At 44.3% G+C, this 23,123-nt stretch overlaps 1 protein-coding gene across 3 annotated transcripts in view; it reads right to left on the bottom strand.

Annotated features, from left to right (window-relative positions):
- Foxk2 (forkhead box K2) overlaps positions 1 to 22,886 on the bottom strand; it is a 48,626-nt gene extending 25,740 nt beyond the window's left edge. For 2 of the 3 annotated variants that reach the window (XR_004113073.1, XM_031350497.1), the window contains exon 1: positions 22,357 to 22,886. Coding sequence is in view for 2 of the 3 variants with exons in the window: in XM_031350497.1 (XP_031206357.1) it covers positions 22,357 to 22,748 (392 nt within the window). In the remaining variant the exon portion in view is untranslated. The remainder of the gene's footprint in view (positions 1 to 22,356) is intronic. The other variant, XM_031350498.1, reaches the window with a different exon arrangement.
- Between the last annotated feature and the right edge of the window lie 237 nt (positions 22,887 to 23,123).

Genomic DNA, 23,123 nt, shown 5'->3' with positions numbered 1-23,123 from the left:
TCTTCCTTCCTTGGCTAGAGGAAAAAAAAGGAAAGAGTGTGTGAGAGAAAGTGAGAGTGAGAGAGAGAGAGCGAGAGAGAGCAAGAGAGAGCAAGAGAGAGGGAGTGCACAAGTGCACTTCCAGAGACCCCACATTTCCTTTCACTGCCAACTGTGTCAGTCAGTCAATAAACATTGAAACTTGGTAACATTAGTGGCCCTCAGCTATTCAGAGTGCCCACACACAAAAATGAAGGAAGGAATGAATGAATGAAAACATTAGTGGTAATACATTTCCACAGATGGACTTGTTTCTGTGCACACCTACCAGGGAACCTTGATTTGGGACTCTCGTGACCTGAAGCAGGATCCTAGAGGCTTGTGATAGCAGGTTGAGTGACTCATCTGAGTTTCTTTATATGTCTCGACAAATGTCTCGACTTTTGTCCCAGCTGTCCCCTAATTCTACTAACAAAGACTGAAAAGAGCTCTCCGCCCACTATTCTGTCTGACAATTTGCTGTTGGAAAGGCTGGCTCAGTAGTGGTACAGGCCTGTAATGCCAGCTACTCAGAAAGCAGAGACAAGAGAGGATAACAAGCTCAAGGCCTGCCTAGCTATAAAGTAATACCGTATCTCAAAAATAAAGAGTAAAAAGGTAGGGAAGGACCACATCAGTTCAGTGGTAGAGTATGTCTAGCATGCATGAGGCTCTACTTCAAACCAGAAAGGAAAGAGAAGAAACCAAGGAAAGGCAATGGGAAGAATGGAAGAGCAGATAGCTGTTCACTGCATTCTAACACAGATATCCAGCAAGAGGAGAACAGATGCACAAAAGTTCACCCATGTGCCAGAGTGCCACGCAACAACTGTAGAGCCAACTACTCATGCGCAGATGCAGCTCACAAACATCATTAAAGAAAAACCACACTCTGAGTTTGATCCACCCCACTACACTTAATGAAATCCTGAAAACTACAGCTCATCTCCTTCCTAGGAGATCACAGCATGGCTCCCTGGGCTCCCTGAGGAAGATGATGCCTGCAATTCTGAGGGTAAATCTAGAGCTCAAGTCTCCAGACTGAGATAAAGACTGCCAGGACGTATATGGGCAGTCAAACTCCTTAAAAGACTCCTTCAAATTAGGTTTGTTCTGTTCTATATAAAGTACACTTCAAAGAAAGCTTACTTAAAATAGCAACCAAGTCAGGAAAATGATCAGAGGCTGGCAAGACAGATAGCTTCCTGCTGTGTGGGCCTGACCACCTGAGAACCAAGGTTGGAAGGAAAGACCAGACCTCTGAGAGTTGTCCTCTGACCCCAGCACATATTATGCAGCAAGTATGCATACTACCAACATACAATAATAATTAACTCAAAAAAAAAAAAAAGTCAAAACCAAACAAACAGTAGTGTCCTTTTCCCCTAAATTGTCAAAAGATCAGACTAGTTTAGGGTGCGCAAATATAACTCTGTGCAGTTTAAGGTACACACACATCCACTCAGAAGTGACACACTGGAGAAAGTATCACTTTTGTTTTACCTATACAGGGTCTGAGCAAAATGAATAATATCTAGGAGTGTTTTACATAATCATTAATAAAGTTGATAATTACATATTTGACTTTGGGTAAAGTATTTCTAATAAATAGGACTCCTGATAACAAGATTGTCCTCCACCACTTAGGCACCTGCACTGACAAACAAAACAAGCCCACCTTGGTTCCTTAAATTGCAAGACTTCATACCATACTTCAAGAGGACTGTCTTTAAAATGTCACCAGAACAGCTAATAAGGACACAGAAAGATCCTCAAGTCACAAAGACCCACAAAAGTCTGCGTAGGGGTGGTAAAAACCTATATAAATTTAAGAGTACACAAATTACACATTTTTAAAAATCTACCCAAAGATATCCAAAAGTCTAGGTATGGTGGTATGTGCCTTTAATCATGATAGTCCTGAGAGTGAAGCAGGAGGATCAAGAGTCCAAAGTCATCCTCAACTACATATGTTCTAGGTTAGCTTGGGTTACCTGAGATCTTTTCTCACAAACTTAAACAAACATACTTGAGAATATTCATAGCAGCCATAATAGCTCCAAACAGAACTACTTTATGTGTTCATCTGTAGAGTATATTTTACCAAATTCATATTCTTAAGAACTTTACAGAAACGAAATGACCCACAGTTTTGTTTAAAAAAAAAAAGACTGATTTCATAAGCATACCATTCAAATTCCTTCACCTCAGGGTCCATTCTTTATTCCATATGCATTCAAAAGGAAAGATGCCCAATCTATGGCTTAGAATTCAGGATAGTTGTTCCAGAGCTGAGAAGGCACTGTGTGTGTGTGTGTGTGTGTGTGTGTGTGTGTGTGTGTGTGTGTGTGTGTTGACAGTGAAGATGAATGTTAACCTAATCATCTGTGTCCTAACTGTGACAGGCCACAGGAGTGGCAGGAGCAATGACAATCGTGTAACCATCTCCTGGTGATTCAAGGGGGATTAGAGAAATGTTCAAGTGAGATAGTAGTTCTGTGGACTCAGAAAAATAGCAAGCTAGGAAGATGAATCCACAGGCTGTGGTAGGACACTGGCTCTCTCTCCAAGGAGGAAAGGAGGAAACCTGGAAGAGAGAAAGAGCGGGGCTGCAAGAGAATGTCACCCTAACCCTTGTTCTTCCTATCCTTCGAGGTGACTTGCTTTGGAGATCTACAGTCCCTTCTCCAAATTCCGAAAGCAACAGTTCTGAAAATCTGATCTCAAATCCCCTGGCAGCCCATTCTGACCTGCATTGAAGAAGAGTTAATTATAGCCCTTGACTGCCCCACTTAGTGAGAACAACCTTGTGTTTTTGCCTCAGAAGTCTAACAGTCTGGATCACAAGGTGCAGGGAGTGCTGAATCACATACATACAGCCTGTGCACACAGTGTCCACCAGACAGACCTGGAGGTTTCCAACGGGACCCTACAAGTATCATACCTAACACAGTACCATTTCTTACAGGATTTCTCTAAAATATCCTGATTGGTTAAAGAGGCAAATCAGATGTTTATATGGAAAGGAATAAGTTGACTAAGCTGCTGTCTTAGACCACTAATAAGTACTTCTATCATTACTGATAGGCAATAAGTATCCCCAGAATATATATCAGTGCCTTTGATCACCCTCACATAAGTCCGAAAATTAGAGAAGCAAAGAAACAAGCTGTTAACTCCTGTCCTCTATTGGCCATCGTGTCTCAGCACCAACATGGCAGCCAGTAGAAGATGTTCACACAGCACTAGACAAAAGTACCCAGCTCTGCTGCCTATCGAGTGGTGGTACATGCCTCTCTTTTGCAATGACTGTAAAAGTCTGATACCATTTCTAAGAAATACATTTAGATCTTATACTTCATGTGTCGTCTCTGCCGTCATTTCTTTGCCTACTCCTTGTCGACCTGACTAGGACCCCTGTTTCTCCCGCGGGTTGAGGGAGGCCCAGATCGGCCGGCCTGCAGCAAAGTATATTTTTAAAAATCCATTCTAGGGCTTAAACAGCTCAATTAGCTATGTTTTCCTGAGGAGTATGAGGACCTAGGTTTGATCCTTTCCTTTCCCAAGTTCTTCAATATGAACAAACAAAATTTCAGTATAAAAGGAAGTTCATAAGTTATCCATTTATGTATTAATTTAACAACAGGAAATGACATTCCATTATTTTAACCCTATCTCACAAGGTTCAACTGTTCCTACTATATGCCAACTTTAGCCTCATGAATGGATTCTACAGTCTAGTCACCACTCAACAGGTTTCTATCCTCCCACCCTATGTATCACCTGACCATCTTTTTTATGAGATGGTACTAAGACCAGGGTTAGTTACAAGGCAGGATTTCTATCAGCTTCCTAAGAGTCAAGTAGGTGCCTCATCATCCAAACCCATAGCAGCACTCAGGTCCAAGAAGGCAGACTGGAGAAGGCGCTCAGTTCCGCTTATACAGAAAAATCTACCAATGGTATGATGGCAAACAAGACAGTAAGCCAGGCTCTCCCTCACCTCCCACTGCAAGGTAAGAAACATTTTCCATTCACCTTAAATCCAAGAGAAACAAAATTACCAACCCTGTCAAAATGAAGTATAGAGACAGATCTGGGTAGCAAATTTCCACATTAGAAACAAACACACAAACAAACAAAAAAAAAGAAACCAAAACAAGTTTGCACCCTATAAAGTCTTAAATTGTCTACAAACTTCAGGATGCTGATGAGCAATATTAGCCCTCACAAAGAAAGAATTTAATCTTCATAGTAATCAATTGGCTCTTTGCTAGAAGTTTTATTAGGCTAATTTTTTTTTACATTTTTATTTTTTTATTTGAAGAAGGCAGTACCCACCACAGAGTATGAGACCTGGTTCTCTTCTACTGTGTAGGTTCAGAAGACTGAACTCAGATGCTCAGGTTTACCGGGAACCACTGCTATCCAATGAGCCATATTACTGGCCCAAATTGGTTTCATTTCTTATAATCCCATCAGACACTGGACCCACATTTTTAAAAACAGATTTTTTTTTTAATCATGGAAAAAACAAACTTCAAAGACAGCTTACCTGCAGTGGCTGGAGGCCATCTCTAAAATCTGTTGTGCACCTGTGCTCCAACCCTCAGAGTTCAGATCAACAAACAAACAACACTAAAAAACCATCCAGCACAATCAACAACCCCCACTGCTTTACTCAAATAAATTTAGTTCAGAACAAAATGTACCCTGAGGCAAGGGCTGTAAGAGCTTCTCTGGGAATGAAGACCGTCAAAGCACCAGTGTACACTACAATAAAAACGAGCAACTTGGCTGCTCCCCAGGCAAGTGCGAGATGAGGGTGGGCCTAGTCAGAGCCCATTCCAAGACTGGGAAGACTCCTTGCTTTCAGGAAATCTATCTGGGAACAGACACATGTTACATTAGCTAAGGAACAAATACCTCAGTTACTAAATGAAAGGTTCACATAGCTCACAACAAACCAACAAAACCCCAACAAACTCCAAGGCAGACATGATTTCCAAAGCTACCAGTTTTCAACACAACAGAAATCCTAAACCACATAAAAAAACAGGAGTGAGCCAGGCAGTGGTGGTGCACGCCTTTAATCCCAGCAATTGGGAGGCAGAGGCAGGCAGATTTCTGAGTTTGAGGCCAGCCTGGTCTACAGAGTGAGTTCCAGGACAGCCAGGGCTATATAGAGAAACCCTGTCTCAAACCAAACCAAACCAAACCAATAAAAAAAAAAAAAAAAAAGGAGTGACTCACCAAAGGAGCAAACAAGATTTATGTACAGTGCTTGGTGCTAGACAACTTGCTTACCATATGTTAGATACTGGGTTCAACTTCTAACGTACACACAAACCCACACACAAGTAAGAGTACTACTACAAAAAGAATCCAGTCCTTAAGAAAGACCAGATGCTGGACTTTACACAAAAACTTTCAACAATTTTCTTAGCAAAACACGGTGGATCATTTCTGCATTCCCAGTACTTGGGAAGCTGAGGTAGGAGGATCACTGAGAGGTCAAGGCTAGCCTGGGCTACACAATGAATTCCTGTCTCAAAAACAAATAGAATAATATCTGGGGACTGGAGAATTGGCTCAGTGGTTAAGGGAGTGTAATAACCACAAGGACCAGAATTTAATTCAGGTCCAGCAACAAAACCGTGAAAGGTTCACAACCACCTCCAACTCCATTCCCACATCCCTGGGACATGATGCACATATAGACACACATACAAATAATTTAAAACAAAATAAATTGCCAGGCAGTGGTTAATCCCAGCAATTTGGAGGAGGCAGAGGCAGATGGATTTCTGAGTTCAAGGCCAGCCTGGTCTACAGAGTGAGTTCCAGGATAGCCAGGGCTATACAGAGAAACCTTGTCTCAAAAACAAAAACAAAAAAAAATAAATCTTTTTCTCTTTTTAAAGATTTATTTATTATTATACATAAGTACACTGTAGCTGTCTTCAGATGCACCAGAAGAGGGCATCAGGTCTCATTACAGGTGGTTGTGAGCCACCATGTGGTTGCTAGGATTTGAACTCAGGACCTTTGGAAGAGTAGTCAGTGCTCTTAACCGCTGAGCCATCTCACCAGCCCTCACAAAATAAATCTTTTTTTTTTTTTAAGATTTATTTTATGTGTATGAGTACACTGTAGCTGTACAGATGGCCGTGAGCCATCATGTGTGTGGCTGCTCTTGAACTCAGGACCTCTGCCGGCCCCGCTCCCTCCGGTGTAATTTACTGCAGGTGTCTTCAGATGCACCAGAAGAGGGTGTCCGATTTCATTATGGGTGGTTGTGAGCCACCATGTGGTTGCTGGGATTTGAACTCAAGACCTTCGAAGAGCAGTCAGTGTTCTTACCCGCTGAGCCATCTCACCAGCCCTCATAAAATAAATCTTTAAAAAAGAAAGAAAGAAACCTCAGTGTCGTAACTCACCCCTTTAATCCTAGCACTCAGGAGGTAGAAGCAACTAGATCTGAGTTCAAGGCCAACCTTGAACTACAGAGAGTATGAGAACACCTGGGACTACACAGAGAGACCCTGTCTCAAAAAAAAAAAAAAGAAAGAAAAGAAAAGAAAAAGGAGGAGAGTGGGAGAATGCACACTGAGAAACCACACTAGAACAGGTTAATCTTGTTGATCCTAGCACTCGGAAGGCAAAGGCAGGAGGATCACAGCAAATGTATAGACAATCTGGTCTTCAAAGTTCCAGATTAGCTGGGGCTACACAAACACTATTTCTTTTTTTTTTTCTTTTTTCTTTTTTTTGGTTTTTCGAGACAGGGTTTTTCTGTGTAGCTCTGGCTGTCCTGGAACTCACTCTGTAGAACAGGCTGGCCTCGAACTCAGAAATCCGCCTGCCTCTGCCTCCCAAGTGCTGGGATTAAAGGCATGCGCCGCCGCCGCCGCCGCCGCCCAGCCGACTATTTCTAAACAAACCAAAAAAAGAGTACTTTTATCTTTGAGAAGCTAATTTCAACTAGTTAGACAGCATTCTATAAGAAATAGGGAAGGGAGGTAGATGTTGTTAAGCTATCCATTAAGTTACTAAATTCAGCTAGGTCCAGTTAGGATAGTGTGAGAACTGGAAAAGGCCTGGTTTGGTAGAATATGCTCCAGTTTGGACACTCTAAAGGATATTCTCCCCAGAGCTCTTCAAGGACAATCACCAGAATGAGTAAGACAATTAACAAAGACCACCACACCCTAGCCCTAACCCAAGACAAGATGGAATCAGTCACACAGGATCTGTGGCAGAAGCAAAAGCAAGCAGTACAGGGATGACCAGGTCCCTCTGTCAAGCATCAAAATAGGATCAACAGCAAGCAGGTTGTCTTTGTTCATCTAACAGACCAATAATGGTGTAAGTCCCACCATGAGTTCTTCACCCTGATAGACATTTTTACTTAAAGAACCGTATGTACAAGTGCCCAGGCTTCCGCAGGGAGAGCCATCTCTAGCTTTAAAGCACACAGTTTGAAAACAAAAGCTGGGCAGCCCACATCAACAACCCCAAAACAAGAGAGGCATAGGCAGGCGGTCAGCCTGGTCTGCATAATGAGACCCTGTCTAATGGGCATTCAATGGCAGAACACTTATACAACACACGTAAGGCCATGGGTTTGACTCTCCAGATTCCCCCAAACTGGAAATAGTCAAGCGTAAATTGCCTTGAACATTTCTGTCTTGTTCTGCAATGTTCATTAAACCCCAAGATTTTCTGGTGTTTGTTTTGTTTTGTTTGTTTGTGTGTTTGTGAATCATGTGCATGCTTGGTGCCTAGACAAAAAAGAACACTGCATCCCTTGGAACTGAAATTACAATCAGTTGTAGGTGTTGGACACCTGAACTGGATCCTCTGCAAGAGGAGCAAGAGATTGTAACTGCTAAAGCCATTTTCTCTAGTTGCCTCCCAAGTTTCATTGTTGTTTTAAGATTTATTTATTTATTTTTGGTCAGGGTCTCACTGGCTGGCCTGTAACCGTAGGTCAGGGAGGCTTTGACTCAGATCTACAGGTGTGTACCACAAAGGCCAGCCTTCAGACTTATTTTTATGTGTGTCTGTGTGCGTGTGCTATGAACTGAATTCACATCCTCTGTAAGAGCAGCCTGTGCTCTTAACTGCTAAACTGTCTCTACATTCCCCAAAAGTCAAGTTTTAAGAGCCTATGTCAACCAGCATTTAATTCTAGCACTCAAGAGGCAAAGGCAAGTAGATCTGAATAAGAGGTCAGTATGGTCTACAGAGTGAGTTCCAGGACAGCCAAGGCTACAGAGAAACCCTGTAAAAAAAAAAGCAAAAGCAAAACAAAAGGCCTACATCAAGGGCCAGTGGGATGGCTCAACAGGTGAAGGCACTAACTGCAAAGACTGCCAATCTGAGTTCTATCTCTGCAACTTCTATAGGAGAGAGAACCAACTCCCATGGGTTGTCTTTTGACCTATACATGTCTGTGCCCCCTCTGACCTAATAACATTGTGTACATAGCAATATATGCACTGAATACATATTTAAAAAAAAAAAAACTACATTGAACAATTCACTAGCAAATACCTAAGTCCTATTAAGTCCCTTGACCTAGGGGAGTTCACAGGTCACAGTTCTAAGAGAACCTAAAGGAGTCATCTAGGCCACAGAATGGTTATTTAGGAGTATTTAGGATACACTCCAGTAGAAGAGTAGGAATAGTAGACAAACACACACTCATTAAAAAAGCCAGGATGGCAGGGCGGTGGTGGCACATGCCTTTAATCCCAGCACTTGGGAGGCAGAGGCAGATGGATTTCTGAGTTCAAGGCCAGTCTGGTCTACAGAGTGAGTTCCAGGACAGCCAGGGCTATACAGAGAAACCCTGTCTTGAAAAAAACCAAAAAAAAAAAAAAAAAAGCCAGGATGGACAGCTAGTCTCTAAGCCACCTATTTCTGCACTAAGCTCAGATTGCCATGAAAATGATCCCTCTAACAGTTTAGAAATGGCAAAACAGCATTTTTACAACTCTTCTAGCTGTCTCTAGCAAACCTGCTTATATTCCACTTAATAAGGAATCAGGAGATGAGCTTTGGTACTAAGGAGTCTCAGTATCTTGGATAACTATAACTTAATATGGCTATGGTTTTGACTTTTATGCATATCTAACCACTCCAATAAACCAGGGTGGCAAAAGGAGAACTCCAGTTAAAGAACAAAACAAAACTCCAACCAGTGTTGACCCAACCTTTATTAACCACATGAATGTGTCTAGAAGACCATGTCAAGCTAAAGTCAACTGGAGAGAAGTACAAATGCCTAATGGATGAACAAAAGCTACCTCAGCCTTGGGACAGAGCATCTGTCATTCAAAACATAGAAGGGCACTGCACTGAGGAGTCTTGCTTTTTTAAAATTCATTTTATACTCTTTTGAATATGAAGAATATGTTGCTAGCTTAAAGTTTGGTGGTTCCACACCAAGCCTAGACACTGCTAGGCTCCTTCTCCAGGTTCAGAAAAGGTGTGTTCTGCTGAAAGCTGTCAGGACTCTAGTCAAGTACCCTTTATATGAACACTCACCAACAAAACCCAACCATTTGTTGGGGTTTTAGGTTATTTCAAAACTGTAATAATTTTTTCCAAGTTTCTTTGGAACCACCACTTGAGGCTTCAATATAACTACTACAACATTTAACTCAACCTTGACCTTGGAGTCTTTTCAGATTTTTTACAAAGAAAATTTCCCCAAAAGATTCAGCAGGCTCTCATCCAGTCTACTTAGACTTGTTGACAAAGGATCTTCAGGATTCATGTCTCAACTCCAGGTCCCTCTCCTCCACCCCAAGCATCAAACACAAGAGAGAGGATCAAGCAAGAAACCAGAGCAGCTTTTGTTACAGGCAGAAGTCAGATGCTACTGTTGGGGCAAAATTGAGATGTCTCTCCCATATGCCACATACAAACCCAGTTTGAAAGGGAACTAAGGTGTCAAGGGAGTTCACAGTGTGGGAGAGTGTGATCCTCAAATGTGCCTACAGTTGTGACTATGTGGAGTCACTTGGAGAATACAAAAATGAGAAGAGTTATGAAAGTCAGTTTAGAACTGAATTTAATCCATTCTTTCTTATTGGTTAGTTAACATAGGTGAACCATGCTACTCTGCTAGGACAGAAGACACAATAATTTGGGGTTAATTTATGCATACAAAGAGTTCTGAGCCTTTTTATAATTTAATTAATTAGTACTCATTTGGGTATAAACAATATTTTGCTAGTTTAATGCTTGTGATTTCTGAGAAATATCTGGAATCTGAACGTCAGTACATGTTTACTTTCTTAGTTAACCTAAGAAGTACCAACAAGTCTCGGGAAATCTTGGCTGTGAGATAAAATTCATTACATTTAAGAGGACATTGGCATTGTGTGGTGCATGCCTTTAATCCCATCACTTAGGCGGTAGAGGCCTAAAGATCTCTGCATCTAGCATTGTCTATATAGAGTTAGAGGCCAACATAAGCTGTGTGTAGTAAGACCCTGCTTCAAAAGAGGGAGGGAAGGGTGGGCAGAGAGGGGGAGGGGGAAGAAGAGAAACAGAGAATGGGAGAATAAGAATGAATGAATACTGGGTAGTATGGTTTGGTGTTATAATTAGGTTTTATGAAGTACTAGTTAGGGTCAGTGTTGCTATGATGAAACACCATGACCAAAACAACTTGGGAAGGGAAGAGTTTATTTGTCTTATGCTTCCATATCACAGTTCATCATCAAAGAAAGTTAGGACAGACACTCAAGCAGGGCAGGAACCTGGAGGAGCTGGTGCAGAGACCATGGAGGGGTGCTGCCTACCGGCTTGCTCAGCCTGCTTTCTCATATAGTCCAGGACCACCAGCCCAGCAATTGTTCCATCCACAATAGGTTGGACCCTCTCCCATCAATCACTAAGAAAATGCCCTATAGTCTTGCCTATAGCACAATCTTATGGAGGCACTTTCTTAATTGAGAGTCTCTCTTGTGTCAAGTTGACATAAAACTCTCCAGTACATATGGTTTCTAAAAATCGGAGTTACAATTAAAAAAAAAAAAAACTTAAAAAAAAATTGAGGTGCCAGAGTTCAGTAAAGGATCTGCTGCTGCCCAAGCATGCATCCGAACCTGAGTTCAACACTACCACCCACCCACTGCATGTAAGAAGCCAGATGTAGTGGCAAGCAACTCCAGCTCTAAGGAGACAAAGACAAGGCACCAATGAGTTCAACACTACCACCCACCCTCTGCACGTAAAAAGCCAGATGTAGGGGCCAGCAACTCCAGCTCAAAGGAGACAAAGACAAGGCACCAATGAGAGGACGTGTTTGCTTGAAAGTAATGTTAAACCAGCAGTAAATGCACAAACATCAACTGATACCAGGCAACCATGCTGTGCCATTTCTTGGAATCACAAGTCTGTCTGGGATTTGGGGCTGACTCTGTTAGACTAGAGGAGAAAAAGCTGTGGGAGAACAGGAGTTAGAACTAGAGGCAAATGACAACAGATCACAATGCACCATGGATAGCAAGGTTGCCCTCTTGCTCTCTAAACTAGGCAATGCAAGGGGCTACTGCCAAGCTGTTCTTGAGAGCAGTGTGTTAGCAACCACACTTCTGGTACACTCCACTGCTGTGCCACCTGGAAAGCAATCGATGGCTTTCACCGCTTAGAGAGCTCAGTTTCAAATGCACACTCCTCCTCCTGGGTCTCAAGTATGTATAAACATAAATACGAATTTTAAAAATACAAATTAAATGCAATTTAGAGACTGACAGAAGCCAAGGGGAACAATCACAGCACTATCCGATCAGATTCCAGATTCTACTGGGATTCCCCCACAAGGAAAGAATAAGTCCTGATTCTCCACCTACTATGAAACAGAAAAGTGGCTCAGAAATGGAGAAAGCAGTACTTCATACTGGAAACTGGAGAAACACCTAAGTACTAAATGAAGAGAAAGGAAACCAGAAACTTAAAAAGCCCCGAGGCCAGTAAGAGACAAAGGAGAGAACAACCATTTTGTCTTTACAGAAAGAATACACGAAATCTCAGGATGATATACCCAAGGATAGTAACTGCTCTGTGACAGTCCTGCTGATCTCCCACCTCCTTTGCACTTCCAACCTCCAGCAAACCAATGCCACAGTTATGATGTCTCCATTCATCCTGTGGAGCAGCAGTGTGTGCTCTTCACCAATGGTCATCCAGGAAGACTGTCTGGCATCATCAGGGTGGGAGCCCTCCATGGGCAATTTCACATCTTCCTGACATTGTCCTGGGAAACCCAGCCTCCAGCAAGCAGAGGTCAAATTCTTATGGTCATTCCTATCCTCTAGAAAGACAATCAGAACCAGGCAGGATGGCACATGCCTGTAATTCCAGCATTCAAGAAGTAGATGCAGAATGACCACTACAAATTCAAAGCCAGCCTGAACTACCCAGAGAGAGATCCTATCTCAAAAGTCAAACCAAACCAAACCAAACCAAACCAAACCAACCAGTCAATCAACCAAAAAGACACCTAGAAACTGCTGTTTTCTCTTTAAAGAATAAAACAGTGCAATAAAAACCTAACAGGGCTGGGCAGTGGTGACGCATGCCTATAATCCCAGCACGTCGGAGGCAGAGGCGGGCGGATTTCTGAGTTCGAGGCTAGCCTGGTCTATAGAGTTCCAGGACAGCCAGGGCTACACAGAGAAACCCTGTCTTGGAAAAAAAAAAACAAAAAACAAAAAAAACCCAAAAACCTAACAGGAGGGTAAACTGTAAAATTAAATGAAAACAAGCTTTAAAAAGAAAAAACAGGGCTGGGGAGATCAGCAGTTAAGAGAACTGGCTGCTCTCCCAAAGGACCCAGATTCAATTCCTAGCACTCACATGGCAGTTCACAAACTCTCTAACTCTAGTCCCAAGGCAGTCATGTGGTATACATATATGTGCATATGCAAAACATCCTATACAGGTAAAATAAATAAGACTTTAAAGAGGAAAGAGAAAACCATGTTAAAGGTGTAAGGCCAACAACCAAGCAGCCCTCAAAGCTGATGCTACACAGGCCAGGCTTCGACTTTCCCTTCTCTCTGGAGCCACAGTGCTGCAAAACTGGAAAGTAGGATAGAAGCAAAAGGATAGAGACAACAGTGGTGCCCCACTGTGTGTTCAAGCCTCACGGTCCCTCAGGACCAGGCTCCAAGCACTAAGCTCAGGTCTGTGATGCCCAAAACAAATACGGCCTCAGGTTTGTGTCATATGATACAACTGTGCTGTGATGCAGACACTTATCTAATCATGAGGGAACAGAAACAGGAAAGTTAAGTGTGCTGGAATGTGGGTGCCACCTATCCAGGAACAGTCCTTGCTGTCAGCCAAGAGGTATACAAAGGACTTTCCTAAGTAACAACACACAGGCTTTTATCTCAAAACATGCTGAAAAGGCTGGGTGTGGTAGCACAGGGTTAATTCCAGCACTTGGGAGGCAGAGGCAGGCAGACCCCTGTGAGTTCAAGGCCAGAGTGGTCAACCAAGTTCCAGGACAGTCAGCAGCCAGGGATAAGTAAAGAGAGCTGTTTCAAAGTTAAAAATTGATAGTTCAGCAGAAAAAGGCACCTGACATGGAGCCTGCTGACCCGAGTTCTACCCTCAGAACCTACATGGTAGGAAGGACTTCCACAAATTGTACTGACTGCCTATGCACAGAACAGATGGAAGGACGTGCACACGTTCACAAGCACGTGCACACAAACACACACAAAAGATAAATAAATGTTTTCTTTTAAAAACTGCTGCAAGCCAGGTGGTGGTGGTGCACGCCTTTAGTCCCAGCACTTGGGAGGCAGAGGCAGGCAGATTTCTGAGTTCAAGGCCAGCCTGGTCTAGAGTGAATTTCAGGACAGGACTACACAGAGAAACCCTGTCTCGAAAAAACAAAAAACAAAACAAACAAACAAAAAAAAAAAACTGCTGCAAGGCTGGTTGGTGGTGATGGTGCAGATCTTTAATCCCCAGCACTCTGGAGGCAGAGGCAAGTATATCTCTGTAAATTTGAGGCCATCCTGGTCTACAGAGTTCCAGAACAACCAAGGCTATACAGAGGAACCCAGTCCTGAAATAGATGGATAGACAGATGGACAATAAAAATTTAAAAGCTGGGAACAAGAGATGGCTCAGCAGATTAACAACTTTCAGCGGCAAGCCAAAACAGTACTTTCATCTGAAATTCTAGCACCCCCAAGATGAGATGGGAGGTGGAGGCAGAAGAATCGCCCAGAAGCTCACAGGTCAGACTGAAGCATACTAAGAAGTAGAAACGAGAGAATTCTACCTTAAAAAGAGAAAAGGAGAACCAACTCCTGAAATCATACTCTGACCTCCATATACATGCAATGGCATCCATGCATGCGCCCAAGCTTACACACACAAAAAAAGGAAATTTCTTAAAATGTTAAAAATGAGAATTATGGGCTGGTGAGATGGCTCAGCAGTTAAGAGCACTGACTGCTCTCCTGAAAGTCCTGAGTTCAAATCCCAACAGCCACATGGTGGCTCACAACCATCCACAATAGGATCTCAGAACCCTCTTCTGAGGTGTCTGAAGACAGCTACAGTGTACTTACATATAATAAATAAATAAATCTTTTTAAAAAATGTGAATTACTTAAATCTAAGACAGCCTACACTATCAAGTAAACATTAAAATGAACAGAGGGCAAGTCAGTCAGGACCACAGAGTAGAAATGACTCATGCCACTGTTCTCTGAGCTCCATTTGTGCACTGTGGCACATAGACATGAACACACACAAAGAAATGGACTTTATAATGGGGAGCTTGATGGCACACACCTTTAAGGCCAGTACTCAGAGGCAGAGGCAGGCAGGCTTCTGTAAATTTCAGGCCAACATGGTCTATGATCTATCTACACAGCAACTTCCAGGGTAGCCAGGGCTACATATTGAGACCCTGTTTCAAAAAAAAAGAACAAATACAACAACATCATCAAAAGACACAAGTATAGAGGTGCCTATGGCAGGGAACTGTGCCTCTTCACTGGAGTGTCGAACAAATCTGAGCTGGCAATGGGTTCTCAATATAGGGAAGTGACAATTCTAGAGTGACTGTCCCCAGTGTCCACAACCAGTAATAAAATGCACCAAAGGTGCTTGAGGGCAAGTCATGAAAGGCAACCACTGGCACAGCAGGGCAGTGTGGACAGTTGCTACACCAGATCCGGGTCCCGAGTCCAGGCTCTTATCTGCTCAGCTAAGCAAGAGCTGCTAAGCAAGGTCACGTCAAGCAACCATTACAACCCTTGGTGGATAGATACAGGCCTTGCAAGGGGTGGGGGTGGGGTAGAGTGTGCTCATCAGTCCTGCTTGGGTCTTCTCTAGCACGGATAGCCTCCAGCTCACACTTGTCATTCCGTCTTCAGGCAAGCAGGGTCTCTGCTGCAAACCTGCTGCCATACAAGGTCTCTAACTCTAACCTTACCTCTCCATCCTTCGGTGACCTTCTCCCCCTTACTCTCCATTCTCTATCCTGTCTCCATCCTCACCCTGTAAAAGTTATGGTCCCATTTCATGGCCACTCCCACCTGACTTCTCCCTTACTGACACTAGTATTCTCTGAAAACCAAGGTTCTGTCCAACTCAATAGGGGCTGACAAGTCACTAAGAGCCCTTCCACTCATCTGACAAGCTGCAGAAGCCACTGACTGAACGTCTGCAGTCTCTCTCCACTTTCCCCCGATTTACAGAATAAGCCTCTAAACCTATGTGAGGAGAATGGCTACATCATGTAGCACTGCAAAGACCCAGTTAAATCAGTCTGAGATGAGAATAGAGGTCACTTTTTCTTTTTTTTTCTTTTTTTGGTTTTTTCGAGACAGGGGTTCTCTGTGTAGCCCTGGCTGTCCTGGAACTCACTCTGTAGCCAGGCTGGCCTCGAACTCAAAAATCCACCTGCCTTTGCCTCCCAAGTGCTGGGAATAAAGGCATGTGATACCACTGCCTAGCCACTTCTTCTTACTAATTGTAATTTATTTTGCATATTAAATGGATGAGGCAACAAAACATGGTGGTACACAGCTGTAATCCTACCTCTAGGAAGGTAGGAAAGCCATCAAGTTAGACGCTGCCTAAGCTGCAGTGAGACCATCTCAATAAACAACTGCTTTGAGGCAATAATAAAATCAATTCTGTTTATGATGGCTATTAGTCTAGACTCTGATTAAAATCATGGACTTGGGGTTGAAGAGGTAGCTTGACAGCTAAAAGTCCTGGATACAGAGGGCCTGGGTTTGGTCCTCGAATAGCAGCTCACCATGTCTGTAGCCTAGTTCCTCTGAAGGCGCCAGGCAGGCCAGTGGTGCAGACATGTGAAAGTAAAACACTCACATAGATAAAATAAATTACATAACTGACATTTTCTTTTTTCTTTTTTAAAAAGATTTATTTCATTTATATGAGTACACTGAAGCTGTCTTCAGACACACCAGAAGAGGGCATCAGATCCCATTACAGATGGTTGTGAGTCACCGTATGGTTGCTGGGAATTGAACTCTGGAAGAGCAGCAGCCAGTGCTCTTAACCGCTGAGCCATCTCTCTAGCCCCTGACATTTTCAATGTATAAAAACAACCATTAAACTGGGCATGGTGGTACATGCCTTTAATCTCAGCACTCAGGAGGTAATCAGTGAGTCAGTGACTTCCAGACCAATGTAGAAAGACTGTCTCTTTCACATACATACATACATACATACATACATACATAAATGAGCTGCTTATTTGAGGGCTGGGGCTCAGTGGCTAAGAGAATGTACTGCTGTTGGAGAAAAATCTAAGTTTGTTTCCCAACACCCATGTCAGCTCACAACCACCTGTAACTCCAGGTCTGAAGGATCCATACCCACACACATGTATTTTAAAAAGATTTTTAAAAGTTGCTTCATTTTTGAAAAAAAAAATGTTGCTAGCTTTGATGTTATATTTAAATTTGCTACCATGACAACACAGGAACAAACACAAACTTTCTGGTCCTGATTTCTTTTCTTTTTTTTCCGTTCTGTTTTCCAAAACAAGGGTTTCTTTGTGTGACCTTGACTATCCTGAAACTTATTCTGTAGACCAGGCTGGCCTTGAACTCAGAGATCCACCTGCCAGTGCTGGGATTACAGGTGTGTTCCACTACAACCTGGCTACCTACCCGTTTCTTAAAACTTTAGTCTTAGGTATTAAACTTAGTCACTGGACAGCGAGGGACCCTGTACTCCATGACCGAATTAGTACTTTTCTGTTGCTATGATGAAATAGCATATTGAAGAACTCTTACAGAGTTTATTTTGGCATATTCTTATCTAGAGGGATAAAAATTCATTATGGTGGAAGGCATAGTATCGGGCAGCAGGAGCAAGAAGCTAAGAGATCAGATCTTGAACCATGAGCTTGAAGCACAGTGGGAAAAACAAAACAAAACAAAACTAGAAGAGGCTTTTTTATTTGAAAAGCTTACCCTTAATGACATATTCCTGCAAGGCACAATTCACCAACTGGGGACCATATATTCAACTATCTGAGCCAATGGGGGTCATTTTCACTAAAGTGAAAGCAATGTTTCACCAAGTCCAGACAAACCTACACCTCGCCTTGCACACCCTCCCCTCTAAGATACTTCTCAGCTTGGATTCCATCTACTCCAGTGCCAGAGTACAGGCTCACTCCAAATTGGGAGGTTTCCTCCATTTGCCCAACTTCAGGAGACCCTACAGATCCCAATTTAAGAGCACCAGTGCTTCTCATAAGTCACAAGGTCTCAAAAAAGAAGTTACATTTCCCTTATATGTGGCTTTGCACACTTGGCTGAAAAACAAGGATCTGTAGAATCATGTGGATTCTTGTTTTTGAAAATACACATGCTGGGCTGGAGAGATGGTTCAGTGGTTAGGAGCACTGCACTGATTGCTCTTCCAGAGGCCCTGAGATCAATTTCCAGCAACCACATGGTGGCTCACAACCATATGTAATAGGATCTGATGCCCTCTTCTAGTGTGTCTGAAGACAGCTACAGTGTACTCATATACATAAAATAAATAAATCTAAAAAGAAAAAGAAAGAAAAGAAAGTACACAAGGCCCTGTTGTTGTCTTGCATACCGAGTTCCAAGTACACATCCACAGTGGGCACTGGGCTCACCAGCCACTGCAAAAACATCTGTATTGTTTCAAACACAGTATCACAAAAGCCAGGACAGTCCTGTCCAAATACATATGCCAAATCCATACAGTACATACTGTTTCAAGGAACTAATCACACTTTAAATCATAACTATTGTACATTATATCTTTCCAAATTACCTTTGAATTTTGTTTCCTTAGGCAGAATGGCACTTGTAGACCTGGCTAGCCTAGAACTCAAGAGAGATCCCCCATCCTCTTCTTCCCAAGTGTTGAGTGGGATTAAAGGCATGTACTAAGACGCTAACACCTCTTCGAATTTTTAAAGTAAACTACAAAATGCAAACATAAAAACTGGAACTAGCTGGGCGGTGGTGGCGCACGCCTTTAATCCCAGCACTTGGGAGGCAGAGGCAGGCGGATTTCTGAGTTCGAGGCCAGCCTGGTCTCCAGAGTGAGTTCCAGGACAGCCAGGGCTATACAGAGAAACCCTGTCTCGAAAAAAAACCAAAAAAAAAAAAAAAAAAAAAAAAAAAAAAAAAAAAAAAAAAAAAAAACTGGAACTAGGGGGGCTGGAGAGATGGCTCAGCGATTAAGAGCACTGACTACTCTTCCGAAGGTCCTGAATTCAAATCCCAGCAAAAAGCAAAAAACAAAACAACAACAACAAAAAAAACCGGAACTAGGATAAAATCGTGGTGACTTAAATACAAGATCAACCAGTAGGGTGGTGGTGCACCCTTAATCCCAGCACTCTGGAGGCAGAGTAGGCAAATCTCTCTTAGTTCCAGGTCACACAGGGCTACACAGAGATACCCTGTCTCCAAAAACAAGGCCAGCCATGGGCAGAAACATTAAGAATATTTCCAAGCAGAGTGAGTCAGTCACAGTAGCTTATCGATCCCAGGACTCAGGGTTAGTAGATGCTGGGCAGTGCTGGCACATATCTTTAATTTGAGCACTTAGAGGCAGAGGCAGAAGATCTCTGAGTAAGGCTAGCCTGGTCTACAGATCAAGTCTGAAGACAGCAGGGCTACACAGCGAAACCCTGTCTCTAGAGGAAAAAAAAGCTTGGGTGGGAGACTAAGAGTTCAAGGTCAAGTTCGCCTAGACTTCCAAGGAAGCAATGTACTTGGAAACAAAATAACAAGTGTATTCACACCACCTGCACCAGATACCAGTTCCTAGGAGGCAGTAAGGTCTCCAGTTCAAGGTCACCTTGTCATAGACTGTCAAAAATATTTCAGCCTCAACACAATCCTTCCATTATACACTCTTTTAAGTGTGAGCATAGGTAGCTATTTGTTTAAATGTAAAAATATTTTGGGTGGCCACAGTGTTGGTTCTGTGGTTAAGAGTATTGGCTGTTCTCCAAAGGACCAAGGTTCAAGTCCCAGGACCCACATGGTGGCTCAAAACTGTCTAACTCCAGCTCCAAGGAAGACAAAGTACTCTTCGGGCCTGTGAAGGCACCAGGCACACATGTGGTGCACAGACATGTACCGGGAACTGGCTCCCAGCACCTATGTCCGATGGTTCACAACAACCGTTAACTTTAGCTACCAAGGATCCTTTGATGCCTCCTACCTCACAGGTACATACCAACACAGACACATACTCATAAGTTTTAATCTAAGTTTTTAATTTAATTTGAAATTTAAAAATAACAATAAAAAACAGCTTGTAGGCCAGCAAAACAGCTTACTGGTAAGGGCCTGTGCTGCCACATCTGATGATCTGAGTCTGATACCCAGAACCTACACAGTGGAAAGAAAGAACTGACTCCAGCGAGTTGTCCTCTGGCCTCCCTCTGTGTGCTGTAGCAAATGCAAGCAAGACACAGATATAAACAAATGTAATTTTACTTATTATTTTATTTAGTGATTTATTTTGAGGCAAGGGTTAGCCCTGGCTGGCCTGGAACTCTCTATGTAGACCAGGCTGTCCTTGAACTCACAGAGATCTACCTGCCTCTTAAGTGGTGGAATTAAAGGTGTGTACCATTACACCTAGCAACAAATGTCATTTTAAATTTATTCTATTTCGGGCTGGTGAGATGGCTCAGTGCTTAAACTGAAGGTCCTAAGTTCAAATCCCAGCAACCACGTAGTGGCTCACAACAATCCGTACTGAGATCTGACACCCTCTTCTGGAGTGTCTGAAGACAGCTACAGTGTACTTACATAATAAATAAATAAATCTTTAAAAAAAATTATTCTATTTCATGCATATGAGTATTTGCCCGCACGCATGTTTGTGTGCTATGTGCATGCCTGGTGACCACAGCATTCATGTATATGAGTACTTGCCCGCAAGCATGTTTGTGTGCTATGTGCATGCCTGGTGACCACAGCATTCATTCATGTATATGAGTACTTGCCCGCACGCATGTTTGTATGCTATGTGCATGCCTGGTGACCACAGCATTCATGTATATGAGTACTTGCCTGCACACATGTTTGTGTGCCATGTGCATGCCTGGTGATCACAGCATTCAGAAGAGGGTATCTGATGCCTAACGCTATAGTTACGAGTGGTTTTGAGCTGTAATGTGGATGCTGCGAACTGAAGCTAGGTCCTCTGCAAGAGCAACAAGTGCTATTAACCACAGAGACTGTTAATACTTTTTAAATAAATAAATGAACTTTGTAGCCAAGCACAGTGGTGTATGCTGGAATACCCTACCAAGGCTAAGAAATATGGAATACACACACATCAAACCACAGCTCTTACTATTATCTCCAAAAACTGAAAGCAATTAAAAACTTCAGTCTGTGGCAAAAGCTACACTAGCAATGATCTAGAAAGAAACCCTGAGGAATAATTAGCATTTCCTGGAGAGCAAAGTTGTTTTTCAAGCACAGTAAATGTTAAATTTATCCAACCACAGAACCAAGTTGAAATTGTTTTGTACTGTGATTGACAGTTTCCTATAAGGCTCCCTTGTCACTCTACCCAATCTTGTAATAATTTCTTAAAAACCAAGCACTCTTTGTTCTGTTTTTTTATTGATGTTTTTGTTTGTTTGTTTGTTTGTTTTTCCCCGAGACAGGGTTTCTCTGTGTAGCCCTGGCTGTCCTGGAACTCACTCTGTAGACCAGGCTGGCCTCGAATTCAGAAATCTGCCTGCCTCTGTCTCCCAAGTGCTGGGATTAAAGGCATGCACCACCACTGCCCGGCTTTTTGTTGTTTTATGAGAGGGCATCTCACCATGCAACCCAAACTAGAGTTTACTACACAGTCTAGCCTACCCTGGAACTCAAATGTCTACTGTCTCAGCCTCCAGGGTGCTGGGATGGCAGGTTGAATACTCTACACCTAGCTAAAAATGCTTTTTAAAAATTACTTTGTTGAATTAGTATCCAGTTTTCCCAGATTTCTAGGGTTCTGGACAGGCTTTTAATCCCGTATGTTTGGAGTTTTCAATTTTTAGGCTACAAAAACACCGAGGAAAGAGAACTGTCAGGCTTAAGATGCTATCTCCAAAATATCTTGCTACTGAAACGTGAATAACAAAAAAAAAAAGGTAACAGGTTATCTATTCTTCATTTTAGATGGGCAGTTTTCCACCACACACAGCTTAGCATCTCCCTTGGGTGCCTCCTCCCAGGTGATCAAGCACAGAGCACCCATAAAACTTCCACCCACCAACGCTGGTGATGATGGCAGGGAGGGCCGAGGGTTGATGGCAGAAATGATGGTCTGTGTTCTGAGAGTCCCGTGTCGGGCTGGACAAAGGGCCGTGGGCTAGAATACCGGAGCGTGGGACCTGGCAGTATGAGGGCAGGTATGAGTGGGCCAGCAGGTTAAATACTCCGGATGGAGCGCTGGGGGCTGTGGTCCCCGTTCTGGTAGTGGGTATTAAACTAGGGTAGGTCAGAGTCAGTCAGGTCTTGGTTATGGGTGGTGGTGAATGGGTCCAGGTGGTGAGTCTAGCCCTCCTTGCTCCTGGATAGCGGATCAGGATCCCTCCCCGATGGTGACCAGAAGGTCTTGTTCAGGGTCTGACCCTGCTCATAGGTAGCTGACGTGGGTCTCCTGAGTCGGGCCTGATGATGGGTCTGGGTCCCGCCCCTCCCTGGGGGTGGCTGCTGTGGGTCAGGGTCCCTCCCTGCTCCTGGGTAGCCACCGAGGGTCAGGTCCAGGCCGCAGCCCCCTCCCGCCACTCACACGCGCGGCAGCTGCAGCGGCGGCGCCCCCCGCCGCTGGAACACCCCGTCCACGAACACGCCGTTCTTGCCGAGACAGCGCAGGTAGAAGTCGCCGCCCGCGTCCGGCCGGGGCTGTGCGGGTTCCGGGGCGGACGCGCTATGGCCGCCGCCCGGGGGCGTGAAGATCTCCAGGTGGCGCCGCGAGATGAAGCTCGAGTGGCCCATGCTCACATCTACCGAGCCCTGCGACGAGTTGCGCCCGATGGTCACCGAACGCTTCTTCATGAGGTACTCGAACTCGCGGCCTTCGAGCCGCGCCACGGCCCAGCCGCCCGGCGGGGATCCGCCGCCCCCGGCCCCGCCGCCCGCAGGAGGGGCGCCCGCGCCCGAGAGCGCCGCCGCGGCCGCCATCGCCTGCGAGGCCTGGCCGATCCGCGCGGGCGCCCTAGCGGGCCGAGGCCCGGGCGCGGTCGTGGGCCGCGCGAGCCAAGCACGGTCGCGGAGACCGCCGGCCGGCGAGGAGAGCTGCGAGGGCGGGAGCTCGCACGGCCGCGCGCCGGCTCTACGACGGACGGGCACGCCAGCCAATGGGCGCGGCGCACGCAGTGGGGCTACCGAGGCCAGCCAATGGGGAGCTGCGCCGCCGAGCGCCCGCACGTCCGGCGTCGTCGCGCGACGCAGGTTGGCCGCGGCGGCGCGGAAAACCCGGGGCGGAGTAGGGAGTTGGCGTGGGGCCGCGCGCGTTCGCAGACGGAGTGGGGGGTCCAAGGTCACGACGGGCGCGAG

This window comes from Mastomys coucha, unplaced genomic scaffold, assembly GCF_008632895.1.
Source record: "Mastomys coucha isolate ucsf_1 unplaced genomic scaffold, UCSF_Mcou_1 pScaffold5, whole genome shotgun sequence".
In the NCBI taxonomy this organism is placed as follows: Eukaryota; Metazoa; Chordata; class Mammalia; order Rodentia; family Muridae; genus Mastomys; species Mastomys coucha.
This window is presented reverse-complemented; position numbering and strand designations above follow the sequence as displayed.